The 19931-nt window shown below is 54.0% G+C and overlaps 5 protein-coding genes across 5 annotated transcripts; 3 read left to right on the top strand and 2 right to left on the bottom strand.

Annotated features, from left to right (window-relative positions):
- Positions 1-148: 148 nt before the first annotated feature.
- Positions 149-6932, bottom strand: BJ171DRAFT_441685 (WD40-repeat-containing domain protein). Its single transcript, XM_053108081.1, has 22 exons — positions 6771-6932; positions 6405-6676; positions 6079-6228; positions 5853-5944; positions 5488-5672; positions 5077-5288; positions 4799-4922; positions 4535-4687; positions 4168-4341; positions 3959-4036; positions 3654-3722; positions 3355-3482; positions 3041-3209; positions 2671-2790; positions 2404-2502; positions 2194-2294; positions 1902-1978; positions 1605-1778; positions 1072-1182; positions 804-877; positions 425-619; positions 149-302 (listed from the first exon to the last, which is right to left on the bottom strand). The coding sequence occupies exons 1-22, from the start codon at positions 6918-6920 to the stop codon at positions 267-269; spliced, it is 2943 nt and encodes a 980-aa protein (XP_052967054.1). The 5' UTR covers positions 6921-6932; the 3' UTR covers positions 149-266.
- Positions 6933-8010: 1078 nt separating this feature from the next.
- BJ171DRAFT_616822 (thioredoxin-like protein) lies at positions 8011-9426 on the top strand (the record flags this gene model as incomplete). The annotated part of the gene is made up of 6 exons (XM_053115360.1): positions 8011-8021; positions 8159-8260; positions 8428-8590; positions 8720-8853; positions 8978-9054; positions 9303-9426. The coding sequence occupies 6 exons, from the start codon at positions 8011-8013 to the stop codon at positions 9398-9400; spliced, it is 585 nt and encodes a 194-aa protein (XP_052967053.1). The 3' UTR covers positions 9401-9426.
- Positions 9427-9654: 228 nt separating this feature from the next.
- Positions 9655-11337, bottom strand: BJ171DRAFT_80937 (Brix domain-containing protein). Its single transcript, XM_053115897.1, has 4 exons — positions 11206-11337; positions 10969-11101; positions 10623-10859; positions 9655-10521 (listed from the first exon to the last, which is right to left on the bottom strand). The coding sequence occupies exons 1-4, from the start codon at positions 11217-11219 to the stop codon at positions 9973-9975; spliced, it is 933 nt and encodes a 310-aa protein (XP_052967052.1). The 5' UTR covers positions 11220-11337; the 3' UTR covers positions 9655-9972.
- Positions 11338-11507: 170 nt separating this feature from the next.
- Positions 11508-13784, top strand: BJ171DRAFT_502518 (uncharacterized protein). Its single transcript, XM_053110765.1, has 7 exons — positions 11508-11825; positions 12011-12188; positions 12300-12456; positions 12567-12624; positions 12757-13031; positions 13166-13236; positions 13310-13784. Exons 1-7 carry the CDS (start codon positions 11605-11607, stop codon positions 13478-13480), a joined length of 1131 nt encoding a protein of 376 aa, XP_052967051.1. The 5' UTR covers positions 11508-11604; the 3' UTR covers positions 13481-13784.
- A 127-nt stretch (positions 13785-13911) lies between these two features.
- BJ171DRAFT_80895 (uncharacterized protein) lies at positions 13912-19689 on the top strand. Its single transcript, XM_053115896.1, has 10 exons — positions 13912-14575; positions 14692-14904; positions 15059-15148; positions 15234-15389; positions 15476-16858; positions 17148-17226; positions 17308-18204; positions 18273-18344; positions 18434-18493; positions 18688-19689. The coding sequence occupies exons 1-10, from the start codon at positions 14207-14209 to the stop codon at positions 19428-19430; spliced, it is 4062 nt and encodes a 1353-aa protein (XP_052967050.1). The 5' UTR covers positions 13912-14206; the 3' UTR covers positions 19431-19689.
- The last annotated feature ends 242 nt before the right edge of the window (positions 19690-19931 follow it).

Raw genomic sequence — 19931 nt, 5'->3', positions numbered from 1 at the left:
GGTGAGAACACTCACTGGAGATACATTATGAGCCACCTGGTCAACAGGCGTCCATGATACGGCGAGGCTCCGTTGTGGTTGATTTTGAGTATGGATTCTGCGCATTGCACACTGCACACTGCACATTGCACATTGCACATTGCACATTGCATTTGTCAGTGTCATATATTCCACACCATGCTCATCCGCGCACACTGCGGCGCCAACCGGTCCTCAGATCTTGACCGTGGTGCCACTGTATCGCCAGTACGTAGCGATCACAATATCTACGCCTGTCTTGTAACTTGCGTGCGCTCTCGTCTCTGTTTCAGCAGCGGCATTCGGTTAGCAATATGAGCAGATGCATCCATTTGACCTTCATCCCATCTGCTTCCTCTCGGGGCCCGGGATACAAGAGTCTCAAAGTCGGCCAAAAGTCACTCACCAGCGCCTGGGCGTTTGCTTGCTTGGATGCATCGTGTGCTTTGGTTGCCTTGGGCTTGATTCCCGGCATCGGACAATTGGGTATATCGTCCAGAGGATGGCATTCTATCATATGATAGACAGAATCGTGCTTGGCGTTGATGTTCAACCGGCCGTGTCGGTGTCGCCTTCCCGAGTCAAATTTGAAGAACGATTGCTGAATCCGCCACCGTGAAGAAAATGGTGAGCTTCGGCTTTGTGTCGAGTGCCTGATGCCAATGGCGCCACTTGGCGTCTCTCAATCCAGCAAAGTCCACCTCGCACAAGCCAAGGCCATCTGCGACACTTCTGCTGATAATATACTGGCAGGACAAAGGTGCAAGTTGTCGAGACACGCCCACCTTCAGGTATTGCACATCGCGGAGGTCGTCGGTGATCATCCAGTCTTGCGCATTCCGTCGCCGTATGCAATACTCTGGAGCCAGCCATTGGCATGATGAGGGTCAATTCGATGTCCTCCAAGTCCGCGCAAATAACTATGGCATCTTCACCGCTTGTGCACCATCGACAGTGTACACACATACGCCTGGCAACCACCGCTCGAGATTCTGGTGTCACACCAGCCCCGCTCTACCGATCCTGTGTGATAGACCTGGCCATCCAACCAACCTTTCCATTTCTTGGTGACATGAGTTTGTATGGCTTTTGACCGGAGTCGCTTAAGTCGCTCCAGGAACAGCTTGTCCTCTTCATCCGAGGTGAACTCTCTGTGAGCCAGCTCTGCAAACAAAACGAAGCCAGCGATTCTCAGCGACATCCCTCCTGTTGAATGCAAATGCGCTTTGGTGGCCTGGCTACCACTCTTTGTCCAAGGGAGGCCGTATTTGATCGTACCGTCATTCTCGGCGTGCTGAAAGTCTTTAGACAGTCCTGTTTTTTGTCGAAAATTGCGTGGCCGTTAACATCAACCCTCCAAAACAGCGTCCCGTGACGACGATATCAGGAGACTCTGCTTCATCTGGCGGGACTATATCAACAGCACCAGATTTGGTGTATGTTTGTCTGTGCTACGAGATCTTTCGATGCGCTCATGCCTCGGGCGATCTCAGAGGTGCAGTATCCATTCAGCGGATTATTCTGCGACAGTTGCCTTTGCTTGGCGTATCCGAGATATCGAGCAGCGCAGTGTCCCAGTGCCTCACCTCGCCACGTTTCGATTACATTCTTCTTCAGCAACTCCTTTTGTCTGCTCATCATCTCCTTGCGCTGTTCTTCCAGCTGAGTCTCGTGAGTCGTATCGGTGGGTGCGCTCATGTAGGTTGCGGGGTCCGATAGATCCCAAGGCTGATCCTGGCCGAAAATGCCGATATGTACCCCTGGAGCCAACACCAGCACAGATATCAGCATTTGCATTGAGAACTTCACTGCTCCGTGGGCATTCACAATTAACGTCTCGGAGACTCGCGGGAGCTATCGATCGATCGAACGGCAATTCGGACCTTGCAAGGTCCAGGCCCGGATGGTGCAATCCTTGGACGACGTCAGTACAACATCCTGGGTGTTGACATAGTTGACGCTGGATTTGGACGGGAAGGTCAGTCATCATACCGACCCATTCCACACATTTGGTTCCAGGCCACACAGTACTCTCATAGGTGTAGTCCTTCATGGAGTTCATGCTGCTAGTCATGCCATTATCCAAAGCTGCCAAACACAGTACAATTGAATCTGCATCACGAACAGATACGGCTGGTCGGATCGCAATGTGCGTCCTTGTCACCGATAGCCTACCCCGTTATTGTCTGCACATGTGCTCGCCATTCCTTTCGGAGTACGCATCCGCTGCTATGGCTACGTTTTGCTTCAAAGTGAGCCAGTTTGATATCAAAGATCTGGCTCGAGCATCAAGTCAGATGTCAGGGTGTCCAGATCTGTTCGTACGCAGGGCATAGCAATACCAACCCGTAAAGCTGGGCAGCAGGCGAACACGATCTTACTTACCCGGACATGTCCAAATGACCCACCAACGAAGAGGATTGTCACTTCGGGGTTGAGAGCCATGGACGTCAATCCTTCGTTCTCGTACGATTGGCAATTCATCTAGTATGCATCCGAGCCACAGCCGTGTCAAACCGCATGCAATGCAATCTCGCATTCTCGCACAACCAAAATCATGATGTCACATTCGCTCACATTATCAATGCGACCTGTCATGGGCGAAACTACGCCGCAAAATCCGTGCTGTGAGCAATCGGGTATGTAACTTACTTCGCAAATCATTTTACCCTCCAGTGCATCCCAGAATCTGAGACAGCCATCAGAGTGGCACGAGACTAAGGGCGCCTTGGACTTTTCCGATTCGTCGTCGAGATTGACGAGAAACATGATCTATAACTCGCGAGTGTGTATAAAGATAATCGATCAATCCCGGTATTCAAGCAAATGATGTTGCAATGACCACTGCGCAAACAGTGTATAGCAACACAGGTTCATGGCAGCGAGGAGACAAAGTTGTGCGAGCCACACCGAGTGAAGCATGACTCTGTTTAGTCAGCTTCACACCCAGCTTCTCCGCATTCTCTCCCAACCCGAGACCGGCGAGCTGCCCGGTTGCGATCCGGGCACAGTACTCTCGTACCTTTTCGACAGCCCTCTCCTCTGTGCTCCGCAGCTCGAGGAACGGCTCACGCATCACAACCTTGATATAGCCCGACTCCAGATTCCAGACGACAATGACGCCGTCCATGCTTCCAGTTGCTAAACTGTTGGGTGGACAAAACGCAACCGAGGAGATGTCGTCCTCGTGTCTACATAGCCATGTTTGAGAGATGTAGTCAGTCGGAGAAGATAGCGTCCTGACACAAGGACGACGGATGCAGAGCAGGTATCTCTTCCGCAACCGCCAGTCTCATATAAACCAGGAATCGAACCCAAAATCGCGCTAGGACGCACCCTCTTTGTGCGCCAGATCCAATGCCGTTCAGCACTCGGACTGGACGGGCTTCGAAATGGCTTGAGTCGTCGAGAAAGATGGTGATCTTACGATCCCAGCCTACGGTAATGATGTACTTGTTTGCCCCCTGGGTAGAGAGTTCAGGCAACAAACACATTAGACATCCCATTTTGAGGAGAATTGCAGTGCACCACACACGTATATGCATGTATGCCGGGCACCTGGGTGTGTTGCGCTGTGCCGCCAATGCACGTGCGAGTGAAAGACGCTTTATACTCACTACTTCGACAAAGGTTACATCTGTTGCCTCCATGGTATTATCCTTGACCATTTTCCTTAAGATCTGGCCGTTGTTGAAGTTCCACATCTTTCGGATATCAAGCCAAAGTCACGATGAGGCCATTTTTGGGCAATGAGCACGAGCAGACGGGCGGAGGGGCTTTCCACCAACGCAAACCAGCAACCAAATCGTCCGGCTATCGCCGAACTGACAAGACCATGAAGCACACAGCTTTCCTGTGCAGCGACAGTATGATCGACCGCAAGAGCTCCGGCAAGCTATAAGCATGTTCACGAAACCGGGTTTCTGACAACGTGCTGTACCTTGATGATCCCATCTCGGCTACCGGTGATGAGTCGACGACGACTTCGATCAAAGCACATACAAGTAATCTCTAGTTTCTAGGTGATGGTGGGAGTGGATCAGAATGGCTTTTCGAGCCAGCCTATCACTGGCAGCAGCGCTCTATGAATCCCAAGCTGCTTGATCCAACAGTCTGTCGCTACATTTAGTGCCGCACTCACGGGCTTACCCCATGGGCATTATTGAATTGGAAGATTTTCTCTCCTGTCCCGAGATCCCAGATGCTCACAGTTCCAAGCTGACAGGCGCTCACAACCTGGTGAAAATTTTCGTTGAACATGCCACCCACAACAGGTGCATCGTGACTCCGAGCGGCGGATTGTTTGAGGTTTTTGTATAGTTGCTTATGGATAGTGAGGTAATGTGATTGTTGTTGAAATTTTGGTATGGATCAGTGTGCGTGCATCAACGCGCCCAGTTTGTGTTGGTGCGATTGTCATTCATTCGGCAGATCCTATTTCTGTCAGTCGTGAACTCTCATGGCACAAGCACCGCCGAAGGGTATCGATCCTCAAACACCGAAGCAGCAGACTCACTGGCCAAATTTCGAGTCGATTGCTCCCTGTCAAGAGTTGGTGATTGTGTTGGTCAAAGTAAATTGCAGAGATGATGTTCTCAGGCCGGTGCCAAAGCTTGTCCGTCAGAGTTTGGAGACAGTTAAGGTTGCGTGCGTTCCATATTTTGACGACCTAGAGTCCTCGAGGCTTAGTTTGATCGAGCTATACTGTACATAGATTCTCCCACCAAATCGTGGAGATCACGCCTGTAGTGAGAATGCTCGTGGCTATACGAATTCTCACTTTATCCTCAGAAAGGCTCAAAACATGGCTGTTCTCGTGATTGACGATGATGTTGACGATTGCTGCATTGTGTCCATAGAGACTTCCAGCGGGCTTGGACAGAACATATGGATTCCATAGTCGACTAGAGCAAATATACAAACAGGAGGACATTTCCGGACACCATCAGCGCGCATGAAGTGAATCCATGTGGTTACAAATCAAGGGCAATGACTCTGATCGCTCATCTATCACCGAAGCCTATGCGTATGCATTGATCTGTGAAAGATGATACCGACACAATCTTGTCTCGACCACCGGTGACCAGAAAGCTTGGACGTCGACAAAAGTCAAAGCACTTGATTCCTTTGGGTACATGAATGTATCTCGCTGTTTTGCGCTCGAGGTCACCGATGACGAGAGATTTTGTCGGCTCTGATGTGCAAGAAACGAAGGCATTCATTTCTTGATAGTACTGCACCTTGAGGACCCAATCATTATGAACTTTTCGCTAATAAGATGATAGATAGATAGATAGATAGATAGATAGATAGATAGATAGATAGATAGATAGATAGATAGATAGATAGATAGATAGATAGATAGATAGATAGATAGATAGATAGATAGATAGATAGGGAAAGGGGCGCGCTTAGAGTTTGGTCGTCTCGTCACCAGCGTCCACTTGCTGATAAGCGTGACCAGCTTACATGGAAAAACGACACGTTGTTTCGCTTGAGGCTGTCCTTCTTGGAGAGTTTGGACAAGGTCCACGGCTCACTTAGCTCGCCATCACTGGCACAGTCAACCAGAAAGCGTCGTGTGATGGTCAAGATGTTGACGTATCCGCCGTCATCTCCAAACAGAATCAGATCAGTGTCCTCATCGTAGTGACCTGAGACACGGAGGTACGTATTTGAGTCAGTTCTCTTCGGTACTCCTGGCCACAAATGGACTTTTCTTGCTCTTGGTTGGGTATGGATCCCGCCCAAGAGTGCGTATCAATTGGCCCATGTTCGACAGTTCGACTGCGGGTCGACACATTTCATCCCACGCGATCCATCGCACTACGGACCCGCATAAGAAATGCATAGCGGATTGTACTCGAGTTGCGATATGGTCACGACGATTCGGGGTTTGATCGAAAGCACCTCGTAGATATAGAGCCTGCCATATTCGATAAACAGTTCATTTCGATCCTTACTTTGCCTCGACGGCTACCACAACACCGTGGTAGCAGCTGGTTCAGAACGACTCCGCGCTGGGGTTTGGAGCCAGTCCCATCGTTGCGTCTTACTTACTGCCTATCATCGGTGATAATAACCAACTTGTTGTGATCTTGCATATACACGGCATCAGCGATCCACGACATGCCCGGAGTGAAGTCCTTGATGTAAATCGTTTTCTGCAGCTTGAGTTTTGGTGACCACAAACATATAGCCCCGTCTCGGCTGGGATTGAGCCAATGGAGGTGAGATGGTGTTTTGTGGTCCAAGGTCGATATTGTATGCACAGCCACTGGACAACTTTTAAAAGCGTAAAAATGCGCTCCCTCTCAGAGATTTTACTTTCCCGACTCTCGGCAATTGACACAAAGAGCACCATTTGGATCAACCGATCAGCCTACCTAACAGTGATATACTTTCTTTCCTTCGCAATGTAGTCGATCCTCTTGATCATGTCTTTGTTTGGAGTGTTGATTTGCCTTCGGGTACGGTCGTCGAAAATGCCAGCATTCTCATCGATCCCGAGGGCACCCTGGCCGGCACTCATCATATAGGTCGAGAATTCGTCCCAATCGACAGTACCATCGGAATTGGCGTCGATTTTCATAAAGAGCATCGTCATTTGATCATGACTCAAATTGCCGCCAAGTACCTTGCCGAACACCTCTCGAAACTGCGGAAGTGAGTACGAAGGATCAGCCCATTGGCTTAAGTAATCGGGGGCAGGTTCGCGGGAAGGAAGCGAGCATACAAAGAAAGATGATGACATATGAGGGCGAGCATCCGTTCGAGCTGTGCATGTCCATAGTTTTGGAATCCAGCGCCCATGCCTGCTTAATATCGAAACCACTTTCTCCATCTTCCATCTCGGCCTCTCGAAAAGTGATCATAAGTTGCTCAAAGTGATGGATGTTCATATACTGCTGAACATCGCTGTTGAAGCTGCAAGGCGGAGGATCAAGGCCAGAGTCAGAGTGCGTGGTTGCCGGATCCTGTGGGTATTCAGCGTCTCTTCCACGAGGGCAGTTATCAGCCACTGCAAAGGTCATGAAAACGGTGGAGATCTCCGGGTGGCATGAATCTAAGCGGTGCTCGGTCGGACGACTCTGACCGCTGACACCACATTAGCTAGCCTTCTCCCCTGAGGGTCTGATTGTTCTTGCAATGAGAGGGGGGGGAGAACGCTTACTTTGCAGTCCGGCCCTTGCGAGACGAGTCTAGAACCCGTGCGTGCGGGCCGTGGAAAAACAGTGAAAATCATGGTTCAGTTAGTCCTCGAAGGAGTCACGCTAACAGGATGCCAGAGCCGATGAGGATCCCAGAATTGATTTGTTGATACGAGTCGACGACAAACGCGTCTCACCCGCTGACGGCTGGGTGCTTTCGCCAGCGTCCCCGTCCTTATCAACGCCGCTCTTCATGAGTATGGTATGCGCGCCTGCGTCTTTGGGTGGCGAAAGCAAGACAATCGCCCAGTCAGATGGTTGCGGCTGAGCGAAAAATAATAATAATAATAATCAAAATGCGAGATACCATACCCGCTTCAAGAAAATAACGGAGTGTCTGGGTGGCTCATGTGCGATGCTGACGTGTTTCTGATTCGCTCCGGAGGCGGATCTCCCCACCTATTTCGGAGTTGGCGCTGCAATTCGGCCGCTACTCCTTGCTTGCGTTCTTGCATTTGAGCCGAGGTGGCTGCGACAAGATGCCTGGGAGAGTAAACGCAAGAGTGCCGTAGTGATAGCGAGCGTGCTCCAGTGACTCTGCTATGGGACAGCTGAAATCGATGCATTATATTCAGAACCGGGACATCTCCCATTTCCATAGTGCATCGTCATTGAGAGCCCTGGTCACTTGGCCAGGTTCGCTTCTCGTCGGGTGGTTGGTCTCGGTTTTGGCGAGCGACGCCACATTTCCCCCGCCTCGGGTCATCCGTTTTCGGCGATCTGGCCAGCCGGAATCTGCGCTCTCCCTTTGATCTTCCGTCTGGCAAGAGCCACATCTCCAATGTCCAAAGCGTATGTTCCTGTCTCTAGCCGCAGATCCATCGTAGCCCCAATTCCAACGCAGCCCCCAACTCGGCCTTTCCTCGCCGTGTGCTCCGCCACTGCGCTGTGCTAACCTTCGGCGGCGAACGGAATACACTTTGCTACAGTTTCGATAATGACGACGACGAGCTCTTCAAGGAGCTCGAGCGTGACGAAGACATTGACTACTCCAATATCCGCGAAAAGCGGATGGAGGAGCTCAAGCGAGAGTAAGCTCTTACCATTGTTGCTTGAGCCTCTCGCCTCCAGGCGTCCGGAGCCAAATGCAGTCGCCGATGGTTCTCATTCGGCACCATGCGCATCTGAGCCGGCTGAATGAAGATCCCGTCCTAAAGCCATGCAACCCTCTGTCGCTGTCCTGCCCCGACAATACAAGGGTCGAGAGGCTGCAGGAAATGAAGAACAATGCCCACGGAACCTACGAAAACATTACCTCGGAGAAAGAGGTCCTTGAAACATGCACCAAAACCAAACATGTGATTGTCCATTTCTATCACAAGGAGTTTCGCCGCTGCCAGATCGTAGATAAGCACCTCGAGGTTGGAACCCCCAAGAAAGACCTGCATCGCTCGAACCAAATGCTTCGGCCGTCGTCGATGCTGTGGTATCGTGGTGGCTCTCTGATCCAGGCGCTAACTTGGCACTCTCGGCGACCTGCTGGCTCCTAGATTCTCTCGCGGAAGCATTTCAAAACCAAATTCGCCAAGGTTGACGTCGAAAGCGTCCCTTTTTTAGTGGAGAGGCTCAAGATCCAAGTGCTTCCCTGTATCATATCGTTTGTGGACGGCATCTCTGTGGATCGGTAGGGAAATCTCGGATTCGTTCGCTACTCCGGAATCTGCTGTGGTTGATGGTACGGACACGCACATTCATGTCTGGATCTGATACTGGTCTCTTGGCCTGCTCCGAACGCTGCACGGAGCCAGTCTGGTGGGCTTTGAAGAATTGGGAAGCACAGACAATTTTACCACTGCTGCGATCGAAAAGCGATTGAGCCAGTCCAGTAAGTGTTCCTTGAGCAATTGCCGAGAGTCTGCTCTGGAAAGCTGCGTTCATCTCCATCTCCTTCCTTGGGCGGCACCAAGGCAGCCGTTCGGTCTCTGAGGCAGGCTGTTGGCCCGTGCATATATTAATGCGGATTGCCCTCCCCTTGCTCGCCCTGCTCGCATTCCGTGCCTTGCATTCCATACCCTGCATTCCCACGCCCATTTCACCTCTCGGCGGCCCTGACCGACTCTTCCCGTGCTGCAGAGGTCATCACAAGCGAAGGACAAACAACTGAGGCAGCCGTGCGAAGTACAATCTTTGGTTTTCAGGAAAAGATCGAGGAGAACGACGACTGGGAATAGAGCCACCGTTGCGAGTGAGCGTGGTAGGAGGAGGGTCGGCAACCTGCTCTGTACATCATTGGTCGTTCGTGAATGAGTGGTTGTCGACCTGCGCACCTCGACCATATCCTTGGCTACATTGATCTCGCGATATTGGATCGTGATGTACCGAGCCGATAAATCATTCTGTACCAACTATATCCGCTGCGACATGGATATGCCTGCGAGATATCCACCTTTGGGTGCAGAGGATGGCAGCAGGAAGCGCAATAATCAACTGCTGCCGTTGGGATTCAAGAATATGTATTCAAAGTCCAAGATCTTCGCCGCTCCGCCTGAAATAGCGTCGAGGTCAGGCCGGTCTGTGACCTCGAGACTTTTGTCAGCCAGGACCATATGCACTTTCGATCCCGGTCGGAGGCTCGATGACGTGTGCTTGGTCGCATCGGGCTATGTCAAGCGATATCTGCGGTCGTTGGAGGCGGTGCGTCAACGTGAACTGTTTCATGGCAGTCCGACTGGGCGGCGGTGCCATCTGTGGTTGAGAAGCTGCCTCTGCTGTCCACCTCGCAGACCATATTCGTCATTATCTTCTAGTTCTTGCTCCTCTTGCCGCGGGGCTCGTCACCATCGGCCCCGGTCCCGACATCGGCGTCATCCTCATCTGCTCCTGTGCGCTTCAGTCCCTTCATCTTGCGGGTTTGCAATTTTGCCAAATCCTGCTTGCCAACATGAACACGGCCAAGCTTGTCACCGATAGGGTCGTATTCAACATTCTTGACCTTCTTGACTTTGGTCTCTTTGGGAACCTTCATGGCTTCCTTTCTGATATCGTCTGGTGCGAAGCGAGTTCGACGCACAACAAAGTCGAACGACGGACCCATCTCGTGCAGCTCGACTCGCGGCAACTTGGTTCCGCTCTTTCTCAAATCGATCATGTAAACCCGAAAGTAGAGCAACCCATCGGGCGCAGCAGTGACCACAATCGTATGCTCGATGCCCTTGAGATCGATCTGCTCCGATACTTCGCCCCGGAAAATGTCCAGTAGCATCGATCGGATTTGCTGATAGCTTGGATCGGTCTCAAACAACTCTCCTTGGAAGACCATCAGCGGACGGTTGCCGATCGAGGCTTTTGGACCCTGCGTGGCAAGAGTGTGTGGCAACGAGGGCTCAGCGATCCGAGAGAGCGTGAGGAGCTCGGTGCAAAACATCGGACACACAGGCTCGTCAGAAGACTCACGGGTATTTCGAACATGGGCTCAAAGCCCTGCAAACCAAGCTCGATCATGTCCAGGACTTGGTAATTAAAGGTGCGGACCAGCGTCAGGTTGTGCGGGCGCTTTTTGGTGTGAGCGCCAATGACGAAGAGCGATGCATCGTTCTTTTGGGCAAAGAACTCGATCTTTTGGGGGTCGTCGAACGGATGGATATCGTTTTTCCGGGAAAACATGACTCCATGGGGCTTTTTCAGCGCGAGCTACAAATGATACGCAAACGGTCAGTATATGCCTTCTCAATAGTGCGGCAAGGCAGCGCCTGAGGCCCAAACGCATCAAGCACCCGAGGCTGCGGGCTAGCGGGCCTACCAGCTCATGCAGCGCAATGTTGGTGATTTCGTTGGTTGTGCTTCCACGGATGAAGACGGCGGATTTGACATCCTCGACAACCTTGGGTGCCTTGTCTTTGAGGGCTCTCTTGCCCGCGGCGGTTCTAGGCTTTCTGTAGTCGCAGCACCAGCCAGCAATCAGTGACCATCGGCGACCGCAGCTTTATCTCTCGCCTGACCGCCCAGCTTGTGCCCTGTACGGCGAGGCGACACTTACGCTGTTCGCAGCATAGTTCTGATGGTTATTTGTGTGTGCACTGGGCGACCTGCTCCGGTTGCTATTGTTGTTGTGAGGGGGCTCCTGTTCGCACAAAATACAGGCCGACGCTGTCGATTTGGTCGATTTGGTCGTCGGTTTGGTCGATTTGGTCGATTTGGTCGATGCCAAACAAAAAAAAATGGCTCGCTGCGCATCGAATTGCTGCGCACATCCGGATGTGCTGCGCATTGTGTCGCCGCATTTTCGGTGTCTCTGTGCGGCGTGGGGCCGGAGCGCAGCCGCAGCCGGCCCGAGGCAGCCGCCGATTTCCTCCGCACCCATCCCGCAAGCACCACAGCGGGTCCGCTCTTGGCCTGCTGGACTGCTTTGCATCGATCTGCATCGCCCTCGCGCAAAATGTCTCTGCTTATGCGTCGGTGGAGCTTGCTCGGCACGGTTTCCCAAAGATGTATTTCTTCGTCAGCTGTTGCTCTCCGGCCCAAGTCGTCGTCGGCGTTTTCTGAGAAGCTCGAGAAAGGCCCTTCGTTGGGAGAGTTCATCAAGGCTTCATCCCAGTTCACGGTCGAAGAGGCTCTTGAACTCAAGTCGCAGGATTCATCGAAGCCTTTCAACAAAAAGTACAGCCGGCAGTCCCTTGCGATACTGTAGCCCACTGTGCTGGGACAGTCTGCCCCTACTCTCGTGTGCTTCTGGAGCACGCTAGCTCGTGAGAAGCAGAGAGCACACCCAGCATTCACTGACTGTCAACCCTTTTCTGTGCCCTGACCCGACGTTTCTGTACGAAACAAAACTCACCACTCAGGCACGTCCGCCTGCCCGAATGGCTCAAGACCGACATTCCTGTCGGCACCGATTTCAATCGGATCAAGCAGGATCTCCGAGGCCTCAAGCTTCACACTGTCTGCGAGGAGGCCCGCTGCCCCAACATCGGCGATTGCTGGGGTGGTGGTGAAGAAAAGACGGCAACGGCAACAATAATGGTAAGCCCGTAGGTCGATCAAACCCAAGATGCTTGACGTTCAGTTGATTATCCTGCCGATCCTTTGCATTGCCGATCAATCGCACTGATGCCACCTCTTCGTGCAATGCAGCTCATGGGCGACGAGTGCACTCGTGGCTGCCGCTTCTGCTCTGTCAAGACCAACCGAAATCCCTCTCCGCTGGACCCAACCGAGCCCGAAAGTACAGCCGAAGCCATCTCGCGCTGGGGCTTGGATTACGTTGTTCTCACATCGGTGGATCGCGATGGTGAGTCGTCGCTGCAGTACCAGATGACCCTGGCGAGGCTGCATCAGTTATTGCGCTATTGCGCTATTGTGCTATTGTGTTCATGTGGATTTCTGACCGTGATCGCACAGATCTGCCTGACGGAGGTGCCAATCATTTCGGCACGACCGTGGAGCTCATCAAGCAAAAGTAAGTCGTTGGCCCTGGTCCCCGCCGCTTGGCGGGCGAGTGTTGCATGCAAAAGACCGCGATGGGCATGTGCAACGGAGTGGTCAGGCCCGGGATCCTTACGGATTATCGACACTCAATCTTCCGTTTCAGGGCGCCACAAATACTCGTCGAGTGCCTTACTGGCGACTTTCGTGGCAACCTAAATGACGTCGAGCGAGTTGCCCGCTCGGGGTTGGATGTCTATGCCCACAATATCGAGACCGTCGAGAACCTCCAAAAATACGTCCGCGACCGCCGTGCCAACTTCCGACAGTCCCTCAGTGTGCTGGAAAAGGCAAAGTCGGTTCGCCCCGACCTTGTCACGAAAACATCCATGATGCTGGGACTCGGCGAGACAGACGACGAAGTGCTGCAAGCAATGAAGGGTAGGGCTCTCTTCACATCGTCACCGTCGTGGCAGAACTGTATCCAATGCTCTCGGCATAGAATACTGCTAGCACACAGCAATTGGTGGCGCGATCTCACCCAAGTGATTGAACTTGCACTGGCTCATCGACAGACCTCCGTGCAATCGATGTCGATGTCATCACCTTCGGCCAGTATATGCGGCCCACCAAGAAGCACATGAAGGTAGGTCTCTCGGGAGCCGTTTTAACATCAAGGCTACTCGTGTTTGTGAGTTGCTGATCAAAGTTGCCCCCAGGTTGAGGAATACGTTCATCCCGACAAGTTTGCCCATTGGGAAGCCGTCGCCAAATCGCTTGGATTCCGATACGTCGCTAGTGGGCCTCTTGTGCGTTCCAGCTATAAGGCCGGCGAGTTCTATATCAAAAACATCATTCGCGGCCAAGGTTCCGGTGCCAAGGCTTCTTAGAAACGTAGCGCGATCGCAAAGCGGTCCGCCGCCGCGCTTTTGCGGTGCATACTGCAAGACGTGAGTCTAGTAACCCACCACTCAGTCACCGGGCGGTTTTTCATCCGACCATCCAGCCCCGTCTTTGTCCAACTTTTCCACAGCTCGCATGGCAACCTCTGGGGGGGGGATTCTGCCTGGCCACGTACCAGGCTAACCAGTGCCAGCCCGCCCATGACGCCGCCGGACAATGCGGATCATCGTGGACGCAGAGTACTGAGCTCGATCCCTGACATGAATACATATGCGCCATGCCGGAACTGCCCTCGCTGGTCGCTGAGGTTCTGGTGTGATGGATGGATCGTGGCGCAGCGCCAACGTGGATCCCACATGACCTGGTGACATCCGTCTCCACTGGACCCATTGTCGCGCTGTGCTGGGGTGCCGCGGCCCCTTCCCTCGCCAGTCGCCCACCAGCGCCGTCGCTGCCCCCCTGTCCTGACCACCGCCAGCCAGCCCATCGGCTTCCTCGCTCTGTCCATCTTCTGCTCCCTGCTATCGCCCTGCCGCCCGAGCAGCGCTGCATTCTTTTCTTGGTAGCGATTGACCATATCCCGACCCCGTGCTCTCCGACAAGGCCCAAACCTACCCCAAGCCTCCTGCTTTCAAGCCCCTGCCCGCCCTACCACTCGAATTTCTTTTGAACGGCGCAGCTCCGTTCAAAACACCTAACCTCCACTCGGCGCGATGAACTGCAAATGGGTTGGAAGGGCTGAATACGACTACGACGCTCGAACAGAGGAGGAGCTCACCATCCGCGAGGGTGACCTATTGCTTGTCCTGGATGACTCGGATCCGGACTGGACGTCCGTCAAGGAGCTGCCCTTGGATGCCTTCAAAGAGCCTCTGACGGGCTTAGTGCCCACGAGCTACATCCAGGCGGCACCCGTCGTCGCCCAAGCAACAGCACTCTACGACTACACCGCCCTAACCGATGATGAACTGACCTTTGCCGAGAACGCTCGCCTGGACATCATCTGGAAGCTGGACGAAGACTGGTGGCTGGCCAAGTCGGCTGATGGCATCGGCTTGGTGCCCTTTTCCTACGTCCATGAGGTATATGTACACATACATCGGCATTCATTGACCTCAATGCGATGGAGACTTCGCTTTCTTCGTTTCTATTCCAGGTTGTCTAATGCTACTTATCGCCATTCCTCTTTCGTCCACAGGACGGAGTCGAGATGGTGCAAGATGAGGCTCCCCACGAAGAAATGTCTGCCCCGGAACAAGACGATACCACCCACGCACCGGCTGCCCTTGATCAAAAGAATCAGCTCCTGAGTGCCTTGGACGGACTCGGCTTCTCAAGCGCCGCAAAGCCCAGGCCCGCCAAGCCCGCCAGCGAATATGCGCCCGCAGGTGTCAAACTGTTCTCCGTAACGGTACGATATATCGCTCGTTCCGGGTGCACATATGGAGGCGACGGCAACAGCCGGCAGCCTATCGCTGTTCAGTGGGCCGCTACGCACGTTGGGAGCCATTGCAACCTTCTCGTTCAACACAGGCAGCTAAGGTTGCTCTCGGTTTTAACATCAGGAAATTGACAAGAAGAAGAAGAAGAACAGCCGAAAGGGGCGCATGGGCATCAGCGACGACTATGTTGTATACTTCACATCCGAGACTGAGGTACAGCCTACTCCCGTGAACCGCCTGCATGCTCACCCCGGCTGCAGCATAGGTCTCAGGCCATCCTTCTATTTTTTATTTTTAGACCGTTATCGCCAAGTGGGAATTCAGCCAGGTTCGCAAGTTTACCGATAAGAAGAAAAAAGTCATCATCGAGTTCAGCGACGGCGTTCGCGAGTACGAGGGCGAAAAGCCTGATATCCAGAGTCTTGTGGCGAGATTGGAGGAGATCAAAACTCGGGTAGGTTGTTCCTCTTGGTGGCTGGCTTGACCGCTATGCTCGCTCATTCGCGACTAATGATTACTTTTGCCCTTGGCCTTTCCAAGAGCAAGATCTCGGCTCCGATTCTTTCTGGCCCTCCTCCAACGTTCTCAGGAGCCCCAGTACCACAAGCCGCACCCAGTCCTGTTGTGGCAGCACCAGTGCCTCCGCCTATAGCCCCGGGGCCATCGCCCGCCTCTCGACCGACTGCACCAGTCATTACGCCCTCTCCGGCTGCGTTGCAAAAGTCATCTGCTCCTCCAAAGATTGCCGTTGCTCTATACGACTACGATGCCCAGACGGACGAAGAGCTCTCGATTCGAGAAAACGATAATTTGATGGTCTCCGACGACTCGGACTCTGACTGGTGGAAGGTTCGGCTCGTGGCCAAGGGCCGAAGCGGCGAGGGCCTCGTGCCTGCAACATACGTGCAGCTCAAACAGCGTCTGGATGAGGAGCAAGCATCGGCCACGGCTTCTCCATCTCCCGCAATAGTTTCAGCTGCCGCTCCGGTGGCCCTTCCTCCCCGGATCTCTGTGCCTGAGCGCCCGGCTTACCGGCCGAGCCTGGACCAAGAACCCGAGCGCTTGGACAGCATGCGGCGCCAAGACCAAGCCAACGAGCCAATTTCTCTGCCGCAGCGCGTCCCTATCTTGCCTTCGAGGCCTCCTCCAGCGGCCCCGTTGGTGCCCCAGCGCCCGAACATTGATCTTCCTCCGACAATCCCTTCGCGTCCTTCCCTGAACGAACCCCCAGCCCTTCCCGGCCGACCGTCGCTGGAGGAGCGAGCACCACCGATCCCGGGCCGTCCTGCCTTGGACTCAACCAAACGCGTCGCCTTTAACGAAGCCCCTCCTATGCCCCGCCGCCCCGCCGAAGCCGCCACCGCCCACGGCGACAGTCCGCGCTCCAGCCAAACCAAGAACAAAATCGCTCGCACCTGGACCGACCGAACAGGCTCCTTCCAGGTTGAGGCTGAGTACCTTGGAGTTGTCGATGGCAAAGTACACTTGCTCAAATCAAATGGCGTCACGATTGCTGTTGCTCTGGATAAGCTCTCGGCCGACGATTCCGAGTTTATCCGCACTTTACCTGGAAACGAATTCATTCCGGCTCCCGCTCGAGCCACGGCCAGACCCACCGCTGGCCAGTACATGGTCAACGGTTTTGACTGGAAGGATTTCTTGATCAAGGCCCATTGTACTATTCCAGACTCGGAAAAGTATGCGCGCATCTTTGTTGAGCAGAAGATGGACAAATCGGTCCTTCCTGATCTCGACACCGAGGTTCTTCGGGCACTGGGTGTTTCCGAGCCCGATATTATCCGCATCAAGAAGGCCTCAAAGCCTTCTGGAGGCTCTCATGACCAGATACCAGTTTCAGACCGCGAGCGCATGGAAAAGGAGGCCGAGACGCGGAACTTGCAGCTTCTGGATGCCATTCGCAAGGTATGTTGGGGCGGCTGCTTTGCGATCTACCTTTTGCCGTGCTTTCGAGCTGTGCAGCTCATTGAGTGCCTTGTCGTTTGGAGGCTGTTTGCCGAGTGTGTGAATTGCTGTGGAATCTGCACTGTCGGCTGCGCGGCGTTGTTGCTCTTCGGTTGCATGCTGACTGGGTACATCGATTCTTCGGTCCGGTTCGACCTGGTTCGGTGCGCAACGCCATCCGCACTGGGAATGTCAAAACTTTGCTTTCCGGGACCGTTCCGTATTCGTCGTTGCCGGTGTGGGTGCGCAGAAAGAGACGCTCAAGTCAGACGAGGAGTTTGCACGAACTTTGCAGGGCCTGGAAGCACCTTTATCTGCAAGCCGCCGTCGTGAGTAGTCTCCCTGACATGCCGCTCCCGGCCCATGACATGATCCGTCGGTGCTAACTCTCCTGCCGCTCTTCCATTCAGCCACTCGGCCGCCTGGATCCACCATTAACCCTGATACATTGAGCCAAGCCAAGGATACGCTCTTAACCGCCCAAAAACAGGCGTCGCCAAAGTCATCGCCTCATCCATCTCGATCCAACTCCACCGCCAGCGGGCTTGCCACCCTGGCCGCTGCCTCTTCAATCAAAAACGATCCCTGGGATGTTCCAAAATCCACGACCTCAAAGCCTTTGGCTCAGGCTGTGGCCGCCAAAGATACAGCGTCTGCCCGCGACCTGGCTGCGCAAAGCGTGACTGTCTCCCGTACCCAACAGATGGCTGCCGAGGCTGAAAAAGTGAAGGCTCAGGCCATGGCGGCCGAGGCCGAAAAGCTCAAGGCTCAAACCGAGAGCCTCGAGAAGGCGCAGCAGACCCTCCAGGCGCTTCAAAAACAGAATTTGCAGCTTCTTGCTCAGCAACAGCAACAGCAGCAGCAGCTCCAACAGCAGCAACAGCAATTCCAACAACAGCAACAACAGCAACAGCTTCAGCAGCAGCAGCAGCAGCAGCTGAAGCAGCAGATGGCCGCCCTATCCGCTCCGCCACCGATGCCGTCCCTGGCCACCAAACCCATGGTGCCTCTGACAACGCCGCTGATCCCCGCACCGCGACTCGGACAGGCACCAATCAGTGGATTCGTTCCAACTGGTCCTCCAAAGCCCGTGGTCGCTCCCACAACGCTGGTGGGCAATCTTGCCCCGGCACTTCCCCTCGGAAACGCTTCGACGGCCGGTCTGGCCATGAACACATCCGCACCTGTTTCAATCCTTCAGCCTCAGCACACGGGTAGCAGCACCATCTCCATGCCGAACAGCGCTATCGGCATCCCTAACTCGCTCAGCATGGGCCAGCTTCCGTCTCTGCAGCCCCAAACAACAGGTATGTGCGTTTGATCGATGCAGCCTGGCAATGGCCAATCTTGGCTGGACTGACCACAAAATCTCTAGGTGATCGATATTCGGTTTTCAAGGACATCAACGTCAATGCACCGTCGGTTTTCAACCAGCCAGCGGCTCAGCGTAAGTGTATTGACATCTTGCTGCCTCGCGACTTTTTCCACCGCATGCTAACTGCATGTATCCCATTTCTCCCATCATGCGTCCTGAAGTTAATGCTGCCCTTGCACAACAAGCACCTGTCGTATCCTCCCTTGGCCCAACTCGTCCTGGTGGGTTGGATTACGGTGGTTGCACGCGCAAAGTCTTCCATCTGTTGCATCTCTCAGATTTTGGCCCATAGCCACCGGTGTCCTCCGGGCATCCCCTGAGCGGAGCAATGGGCCCGTCTACCCGCGGAAATCGCTCAAAGAAGCTTGACTTTTTCTGACGAGCCGATTGTCATCTGTTTTGATATCGTTGCTAGGCGGCCTTCAACCCAGCACCTCCTTCAACTCCTTCGGAGGCCTGGCAAACAGTACCAGCTCGGGCAACCTAAGCTCGCTAACGGGACCATCAGGAACGTTTGGTGGTAATATGCCTAGCCAGGCACTTGGTCCGAATTTCGGTGGCATGAATCCCTCCATGGTCCCCCTCAATCCAATCGCTCCGGGACTGAATCGCCCTATGACATCAGTCGCTGGAGGCATCAACCCCGTCGCGGTTGGAGGGATGAACCTTGGTGTGCCAATGGGCTCCATCAACACAATGCCGGGCACGAGCTCGGGCCTGCCTGCGATGAATCCGATGATGGGGGTTGTGCCTGGTACTGGTGCCATCAATCCGATGATGGGCGGATTAAACCGAGGCTCGCTCCCGGCTCAGCCAACCATCGGCCAGTCTGCTGGCATGGCCGGTATGATGCCAAACAGCGGCCTGGCCAATCCCGGACTGGTTGGTATGAACCCGCGAGCACCGGGGCTCACCCCCGGTATCGGCGTCGTGAATCCCCAGCTCGGCGGCTTTAACCCAGCAGCCGCCGGTTTCAACCCAGCAGCCGCCGGTTTCAACCCAGCAACCGCCGGCATGAACCCCATGGCCCTTGGAGTCAACCCTGCCAACCCTGCCATGATGGGCATGGCTCAGAATCCCAATGCCTTCAATCCTGCCATGATGCAGAGCGGCGCAAACATGCATCCTGGATTCGGCAACAACCAGTTCGGTCGCTGATGCAGCCCATCTAACGGTACACGACAACTCTTACCTGTAGTCATCTTTGGACACGCTCACGACACGCTTGCTCCTCCCATCATGGCTATGCTGTTGTTGATATGATCAATCGCTCAATTTCACAGTTTGTTCGAAACGAGAAGAGACCGTTGGTCCTGAATGTACTTCATGTCGACCACTGGCTGTGTTTGGTTTGGAAAACACCGCCCCGAATACACCCGGTCGATCCTCCTGTGGCGAGACCATGTTCCTGGCTGCATCGATGTCTCGACTTGGGAGTTTGGTGCATCCATTCGACCCTTTGGACAGCCCCGCTCAAAGTGTGGCTGCTCAGCATCAAGATACTCGCTACTCGGGTCGCTTGGCCTCCGTGCTTGACCTGGATGGCGCCCGTTGTGTTCTGGGCCATGTGCATTCAGGAATCAGAGAGGGGCATCCCATCGGCCGAGTCGATTGCAACAGCGCCGACCGACATCGCTCATCCAGGAGATCGATCGACTT

The sequence above is a fragment of the Polychytrium aggregatum genome, assembly GCF_025602895.1.
Source record: "Polychytrium aggregatum strain JEL109 chromosome Unknown BJ171scaffold_16, whole genome shotgun sequence".
NCBI classification, from domain to species: Eukaryota; Fungi; Chytridiomycota; class Chytridiomycetes; order Polychytriales; genus Polychytrium; species Polychytrium aggregatum.
The sequence above is the reverse complement of the archived record's forward strand: the minus strand, read 5'-3'. Positions and strand labels throughout refer to the sequence as shown.

Excerpts from the sequence above, each read along its gene's own strand:
- BJ171DRAFT_441685 (XM_053108081.1), bottom strand. The coding sequence starts at position 6,920 with ATGAACATCCATCACTTTGAGCAACTTATGATCACTTTTCGAGAGGCC. Across the intron at positions 6,677-6,770 it reads ACGGATGCTCGCCCTCATAT|TTTCGAGAGGTGTTCGGCAA; the intron begins GTCATCATCTTT and ends TCACTTCCGCAG. Across the intron at positions 1,183-1,604 it reads TGTAATCGAAACGTGGCGAG|AGCTGGCTCACAGAGAGTTC; the intron begins GTGAGGCACTGG and ends TTTTGTTTGCAG.
- BJ171DRAFT_80937 (XM_053115897.1), bottom strand. Across the intron at positions 10,860-10,968 it reads ACATTGCGCTGCATGAGCTG|CTCGCGCTGAAAAAGCCCCA; the intron begins GTAGGCCCGCTA and ends TATCATTTGTAG. Across the intron at positions 10,522-10,622 it reads AGCCCATGTTCGAAATACCC|GGTCCAAAAGCCTCGATCGG; the intron begins GTGAGTCTTCTG and ends CTTGCCACGCAG.
- BJ171DRAFT_502518 (XM_053110765.1), top strand. The coding sequence starts at position 11,605 with ATGTCTCTGCTTATGCGTCGGTGGAGCTTGCTCGGCACGGTTTCCCAA. Across the intron at positions 12,189-12,299 it reads CGGCAACGGCAACAATAATG|CTCATGGGCGACGAGTGCAC; the intron begins GTAAGCCCGTAG and ends CGTGCAATGCAG. Across the intron at positions 12,457-12,566 it reads CACATCGGTGGATCGCGATG|ATCTGCCTGACGGAGGTGCC; the intron begins GTGAGTCGTCGC and ends GTGATCGCACAG.
- BJ171DRAFT_80895 (XM_053115896.1), top strand. The coding sequence starts at position 14,207 with ATGAACTGCAAATGGGTTGGAAGGGCTGAATACGACTACGACGCTCGA. Across the intron at positions 16,859-17,147 it reads TTCTGGATGCCATTCGCAAG|AAAGAGACGCTCAAGTCAGA; the intron begins GTATGTTGGGGC and ends GTGGGTGCGCAG. Across the intron at positions 18,345-18,433 it reads CAACCAGCCAGCGGCTCAGC|TTAATGCTGCCCTTGCACAA; the intron begins GTAAGTGTATTG and ends TGCGTCCTGAAG.